Source organism: Nanorana parkeri, unplaced genomic scaffold (assembly GCF_000935625.1).
Source record: "Nanorana parkeri isolate BGI_ZX_2015 unplaced genomic scaffold, ASM93562v1 scaffold592, whole genome shotgun sequence".
In the NCBI taxonomy this organism is placed as follows: domain Eukaryota; kingdom Metazoa; phylum Chordata; class Amphibia; order Anura; family Dicroglossidae; genus Nanorana; species Nanorana parkeri.
In genome coordinates, this window is record NW_017306860.1 from 954,825 (window position 1) to 962,507 (window position 7,683).

Genomic DNA, 7,683 nt, shown 5'->3' on the forward strand with positions numbered 1-7,683 from the left:
CTATCACCTAGGGACCACTCATACCTATTGGTTTTCTGTGAACACTTATTTGAACTGTAACAAAAGATAAAGCCACCATGTAAAGGGAAAGGGTAATACTTTCCTTTCTTAAGGGAGATGAGTGAACTCTTTTCTCTCTCAAAGAGCTCTGGAGCCGCTTCTATCAGACACTTTTAGGTTTGTCAGAAAGCACGTCCTCCAAGCTGTGCATTGTGGTTCCTCCCGCTGACCCGTATATCACTTCTCTGTTGTGATGTTTTGGCTGGCAGGAGACGCCACTTGCCAGTGGGGGACATGCTGACACACCTGGAAGCGTAGGATGACAGAGGTGGCGGAGCGATTCAGAAGATTGATTTCAGGCCCCCCGTTTCAGAGGTGCTTTAGTATTGGCCACTTTAAGTTTAGCTCCATCAGCAGAATCCTGCAATTCATTGAGGACAATTCCTGTCAGGTGGCACCCTTATTAAGCCGCGCAATGTAATAATAGCTGCTGTAGGCACCTGCATCTAATGTTGGAACATGGCAGGTTCTCTATAAAGATATATTACCACTCCTACCTTTTAGTTTTGGGTGGCTGTGGGGCACTGTGTCCTTACTGTTCTCTTAGAACTCGGATCTCCAACTACCACCAGTCTACAAGTAACAACTGCATCTTGTTTGAGAGCTGAACTTAATAGACTCCCTGAAGAAGTGGATCCTCCATATGATCTATAATAGGGAGTCCACTAAAGGGCATGACCTGTATGCAGGTCATGTCAGGGTTAACTGCCTTCAAAATCAGAGAATGAAATCTCTGTGTCACAGGATGTGGCAAAAGGCTTGTCTACTTTGCTAATTCTCTGTTAGTAGAAGCATCAGACCGTTAACTCTCTCTATTCTGTTGTAGGATTCCTACTGCTTAAATCCCAGCTTGGACTAAAAATAAAATAGTGGACTCCCCAGCAGATATTGGGTGAATAGAGCAACTCCAGTTGCTATACACACACCTGATATCTGGGCATGTCCCCAGAGCTTCTCCTCTTGTTGGTTGAATGGCACGCAACAACATTCAACCTATTTCCTGTGATTCCAGGGTGTCAAGGACTAGCCCTAGGCTCACAGGTGAATGCTGCAAAGATCTCTCTGCAGCATTTAGGGTCTGCCCATTGCTGGATAAAGAAAATGGCAAAGAGAACCTGTGATGACACATGTAAAAAATGTGTGTGTGTATATATGATTATTATTAATAATATTTTGTTATTATTAAAGGCTTGCCTGACCAATGGAGGAGATGGGGCAGATGAGCCCAGAGTTGAGCTTGAATTGGATGTGAGCTTTTAAGGGATGCTTGGGAGTGCTTAATTACATAGGTTTTCTGGATAGAATCCTGCTCCACTGTGGGGAAGGCGATGGGGGCTCACATAATTTAATTCTCCGTTTTTAAAACTGAGGAGAGTATCGCAATGCTTGATCCTCCTTGCTTTTTAGGGAGCTGGGTGATCAACCAATGATCATGATTACATGCCAGTTGTTGGAACTAGACTGCAGAAGCAACCCAGACCTGACTTCAGAACATGCTAGTCATGCTATCGTTAAACGGTTGTAGAGTGAAGAAAAAATATATTATTATTTTCTATGTCTCACGGTGTCTGTGTATTAGCCATACTCCATACATGGCAGCGCAGCCCTGCGCTATGTATTTTGACTTTCGCCCGAATATGGTAAGCGCAAGAAGCACTTCTCCTTGGTCAGTGCAGTCAGAAGGGCTTTGAGCGAAATTCAAAATACAGAGTGCAGGCGTGTGCTGCTGTATACTGATAGTACACATCCGTATACAGCAGCGGGGGGGGGGGATTGCAGGGGGTAACTAAATTTTTCCAGATTCTCCATAGAATGACCCTTTTTTTTTTTTTCAATTTTTTTAAACCGATGCCGGCATGATTTGCAAGATAAATTGGTATCTTTCAGCTCTTACAGCAGCTGGCACAGGCATATGGGTGGCTACGGAACTTTTTGTTTGCTTCTTTACGTTTAATACTTCTTTTGTCTTGGATGGCAGCAGAACACATGACTAAGCTTGGGTGATCACTGAAACAATTTGGAGACAGACCATGTACAAATTCCTAGCATGCAGCAGACCACAAGTGCTGACAAGTCTTTTTAATTGTGTGTGTGTGTGTTGCAGGCACCGGTCATTTTATAGGTTTAAAGAAAGTCTGTTGTTCGTTGGGGTTTATTTTTTAGACTCTATAAATGTTATTAACTTGCTTCAGGTAATATTGTCAGTGTGTCTCAAGACCTACACTGAGATATTGCGTGTTCTCTTTTCTGGAGAAAATGCTGCTCCATGTTCACTATAGTGATGATTGTGTAACCAGACCCCAGGCCAGATGATTTTGACCAATCTGAACTCTGCTTCATCAAAAATCATGTGACCAAACAGCTAGGCTTTTGGTCATATGGCCAGCAATGGGAGAGAGCCTGGAACAGTATATGCTCCAGGGAAAAAAAAAAAAATAATTTCAGGCTTTCTATTTCTCTGCCCATCCTAGCAAAACTCTTAGCATGGCATGGGGTCCGTGTAAATGCTTTAAAACCTTAGTTTCAGTATGTAGTTTTTGAATTCTATACACACATGTGGCTGCCCTTCTCTACAATGAAATGCACCTCCTATGGCCATCTTTATCCACACATACACGTATATGTAGTAATGAACAATGTGAACGTCCCATAGGTGCCCACTTTTAGTGAATGGATCTCACTTGTTTTTGTAAGATGACAGTTGTAATTGTTTACTGGCTGTAGTCGCTTTAGCTTATCTTTTTGCTTCACAATATTCTTATCCTAATGCACAGACTCCTAGTCTCCTTTTATCTTTTATATAAACCCGAGTACTTATCTCCTGGGTGCGTAGAGTAGACAGCACAGCAAACTATTTAGGCACACTGTTCACTGGGAAACAGTAACGAAAGCCATAGACATAGCATGGTGGTCAGACGTGACAGACGGCTAGTACTACCCAAGTTTGACTGTTCTTACAGTGGTCAGCAATGTGCACACACCTCTAGGGGCTGTTATTTGGTGGGTTGGGGCGAGGGGGAATAGCAGTTGGCTGAGAAAATCTGACTGCTCAATATACTGTTGTGCCAATATACATTGAAACTTCTTAAGAAATTTTGCATCATTTTCATTTTCATTTCTTTTATGCACAGCAGGGGTGGTCAGCTTGCTTGATACAGGGGGCCTTGAGTAGTTTTCCTGACATCACCAATGGGCCAAAAAAAACAATTCAATATATAGAGATAATGCTACAGAAAATGGTCATGGACTGGATTTGCTTCAGTGGATGATCACATATTACACACATGCTATATCAGTGTTTTAGAGACCGGGGACATGCTTCAGGAGACTGTCAGGATCTGGGGACATGTTAAGAGACTGCTAGAGATCACTGCAGTCCCTTTACAGGTCAGTGCCCCCTACAGCCACCTTAAGACACTACTACACTAGAATTTTACACTATGGTTTGGCTTATCTAGCCCTTAAATACAACCTTGTTAACTCTGACCATAAACCTAACTCTCCTATCCCCAACCACCCTAAACCTAATTAAACCCTGGAATCCAAGCTAGCGGATGGATTTTTATACCAGTCCTGGCTATGTGTGGAGGCGGTTGGGTGCTGCATTGAAATAAAGGTAGACTTCCTTGGGAAGGGGGATTATGGGAGGTAACATAAATATAAATCTCATTCATTTTAGTTTATATAAATAGACCAAAAAGGGTTTTAAAAATGTGTCTGCTGTGAATGAAAATGCAGGTTGAAAAGTGACGTTTTGGCTCATAACAACCACTTCAGGCATAATTTTTTCCCAGATGAGGAATATAAAACCAAAACATGATTGCTAGTATGTCAGTGTGATGGTCAGTGTGAAAACTAAGTGGATTGCATTCTTGCATTACAAGCCTGTGGCTTGTATTTGTATGTACACCCCCAATGACTGCTGGGGGACTCCCTGTAGGCCTTGATTTTCTTGCCACAAGCCAAAGATCTACTGGTAGGTAAACGAGACCCTGTCACCTTGCCCATTCAGGTTTCTTTAAAGCCCACCCCTTGACCCAGCGAAATTCACCTTGACAGCTCTACCCCACTGATCCTTCCATTGCTGATGCTGCTACTATGCTTAAACACCATCTAAAAGAAAGGGAGCTGCATCATTGCCCTGTGTGAGCTAAGATACCGGGTATTTTGCACCGTGAAGAATAGTATGGGGTAAATACCCTTTGCTTCCGGATATGGGGGAGCATGTAACATCCTCCCATGATGCAGTGCTTGGGCCCACTGCCCCACTGCTAGGCCTGAACACTTTAAAAGGTGAAGGGGGTTATAATATTACCCTGTATAAGCTTGCATACCGGATATCTAGTGCTCCAAAGGTGAGATTATTATTATACAGGATTTATATAGCGCCAATAGTTTGTGCAGCGCTTTACAATATAAGGAAGACATTACAATCACAATATAATTCAAGACAAGATGGTAAGGAGCGCTTACAATCTAAAAGTATTGGGTAAATACCCTTTGCTTCCAGATATGGGGGAGCATTTAACTTTCTCCCATGATGCAGTGCTTGGACCTAGTGGCCAACTGCTAGACCTGAACACTGAAAGGGGAAGGGGGTTACATCATTGCTCAGATACCAGGTATTTAGCACTGTGAAGGTGAATATAAGGTGATTGGATGAATAGCTATAGTAGCAGGGTCTCTTTAATGCATAACTGTGGTAGAGGCATTGACCCTTTATCTATCTCCTGAGATTCTTGGTATATCAACCCTCCAGCTGACCTTGCACTTGCAGAAAAAGTTCAAGGTGTAACTCAATCTGCAGCAGCTCCCGTCCCTCCCGAGCGACCTTTCACAAAGTCAAGTTTGACCTCTCCTGCAATCCCGTGTTTCTGCAATGTGCGTGTCTATATTTGCATGTGATTTATCAATTGTAAACATTGGTGTATATATATAATGCCATGTCCAATATGCTCACCAGTCCCAGACAAATGTATTCATTTCAGTTTCAGCAGTGTACTTGCACTCTGAACAGCTACTACAATGTAACTCCCTCCAAAACAGAAAGTTTTGGGCAGGCACCAATCGGTTCATCCCAACTGCCTTTCCCTTGTGTTTTGTACCCTACAGGGATATATGTGATTGGATTTGTTTTCTCCGTCAAACCTATAAAAAATATAGGCATCATCCTCTCGCAGTTGTATTCCCCAATTATTTTATTTTTAAAGACCTCGGAGGAACATAATGCATTGTCGACTTTTGTAATAGCAATGTGTGCAATATTGAGAATCTTGGTGGAGAGATGTCTGGTGTCTTAGAGATCTATGATGACCTCATGTGGTTCAGCTTGCTAGCAGTCATGTGAATCTGTTGTTGTTTAAAAAAAACTGTACTGAGGATGCTGTACCCAAGGAAAGGCAAAGGAGCCAGTCATCAGGATTGCCTATAGGTTCTCTGCAGCTGATGTTTTCTCCTGAAAACAACTTGCCATGCCTTATTCTCCGCTGTGTCTGTTCATGACAGGAGCAGCCATCTTGGTAGAAGCATGGCTTCACTTCCTCATGGTTAAGCTGCCCTCTGATGACTGGTGATATGATTACTGATGCGGTAATGATCAAGAAGCAGCAGGGGAGGTGGGAGAAGGCTAGATCCACAGAATAAATGAAGCAGGGAGATCCTTGCACTACAGATTCTCCGGTACAGATTCCTCTCTAGCAAGGAGAATGGTGAGCACCATAGTAATGACTAGGTCCCACTCTGAAACTGGCCATACACCTGTCGATTTTTTTTCTTTTGTTCAACCCGCCGCCTGACCGGAAGAAATTGACGCGATTCCTCCATCAACACAAACCTGTAGCTTGAGAAATCACCGCTGTTTGCATACTGTTCTGACAGGTGCCGCCGGCACCTGTCAGACCGGGCAGCTCATTGGCTACTCTGATCAAACAAAGATTTTCCAGCCGGCTGCTTCGATCAGCTGATCGAGGAATGCCGGCTGAAAGGGAGCTGACAGCCCCATACACTGGCGGAATTTCGGGGAGTACATTAAAAATTGGACGAAATTTAGCCAGTGTACGGGCGCCTTTAATCTGGTGAGACCTGCAATAAGAGGCAGCAGTGTCTTGGATGATCTTACACAGCAAATGTACAGCTATAAGCGTCAAGGTACAGGCTTGCCTAGGAGAACTAAGTGCCTTTTTTTTCTTTTTGTGGAAAATTTAAGCAAATCTTAAGTTTTTGGAGTTCAAATCCACTTTAATGTCTTTTATGTTTTCTCTGCCTGGAATATTTAGTACAATGTGCGCTTTAATAGTTGTTTCTTGTTGACAGGTATCTCCGATGCGGACATTATAAAGATCTCTCTTCCCACTGGTGTTCCGGTGCTTCTAGAACTTGACGAGAATCTCCGTGCTGTCAAACCTCACGAATTTTTGGGCGACCAAGAAGCCATTCAGGCTGCCATTAGGAAAGTAGAAGATCAGGGCAAAGTGAAACGTAGCGAGAAGTAAAGATTTCTATAGATGCCCCTCTTATGAGGTCGACTGGTGGTGCTTAAAGTACCAGTCCAAGCAAAAAGTAATATTTTGGCTGTGTGAACATTGGGCTCAATTACCTGTTATGAGTGGAGTATGGGGACTGCTATTGCTTACTTTCTTTTAAAATGCTTGTTGGGTGACATCAATACTTTTTGAGTCATGGAATAAGCATGCTGTATAAATTAGTGTCAGAAGTCTTTATCTCCTATACGTTTTTTTTTCAGGTCAGTGAAAACACTGAATGCAACACATCAGTTTGACTGCCAGGCAACAAGCTTTCTGATTCTCTTAAGGCTTATTTCTTTTACCTTATTACAAATCTCGGAGTTCAGCTTCAAGCCCTCCTCTCCGATGTCCCTTACCTAGCCTCGGAGTCTTGCTTCTCCTTGATCATGTGTTACGTATATAAGATGAATCTTGGAGAGTAAGCTTCCCCTGGATGTAGCTGATGGGTGGAGCTGGGAACTTTGTGGCAGGGATCCTCTCACTGGAGTCCCCAGGTGATATGAGAAGTCGGGGGGTGATTCAGCTTCTGGTATCTTCTTTCCTATAAAGTGGTAGCAAGCAATATAGATAGTCACAAACAAAAATCCGATTAGAGTATGTATGTTTGACAAATTTTAAAGTGCATGTCTGTGCAAAATGAAAACCAACATATGCAGCGCATCTCATCAGTTTTGTTTCTTGAATAGTGCTGCAATTACAGAAATATATTTCATTGATCTGCCAGAATTTCAGTGAGCTCCTGACTTCCATTAGTCACCTGACAACCCACGGCCTCTGCTTCAAATCCCAAGCAGTGCTGTTATCACTGCCTTAGTGCTCCCCTGATGGACTACTGAACACACCCCACCCTCCTTATGTTACTCAGGTGAGGAAAGATGTGACTATTCCGTAGTTTAGCAGGGGAAAACTTATGAATGGCTGATGCGGCTTGGGACTTAAGTCCAGCAGAGCCAGCATTGTCTGCCTCTTTAAAGCAAAAACATGGGAAAATGTGATTGCATTTGTGGAATATGTTGATTCTGCACTGACAGACACTTTAACTTATTAGCTGGCACTTCTATGACATACATTTTGCACCTTACCATGACCCTCTAATTCC

At 43.0% G+C, this 7,683-nt stretch overlaps 1 protein-coding gene across 1 annotated transcript in view; it reads left to right on the plus strand.

The window, feature by feature from the left end:
* BPGM (bisphosphoglycerate mutase) overlaps positions 1–6,654 on the plus strand; it is a 13,302-nt gene extending 6,648 nt beyond the window's left edge. The window contains exon 3 of the mRNA XM_018562703.1: positions 6,373–6,654. Coding sequence (XP_018418205.1) covers positions 6,373–6,551 — 179 coding nt within the window. The 3' untranslated portion in view covers positions 6,552–6,654. The remainder of the gene's footprint in view (positions 1–6,372) is intronic.
* The last annotated feature ends 1,029 nt before the right edge of the window (positions 6,655–7,683 follow it).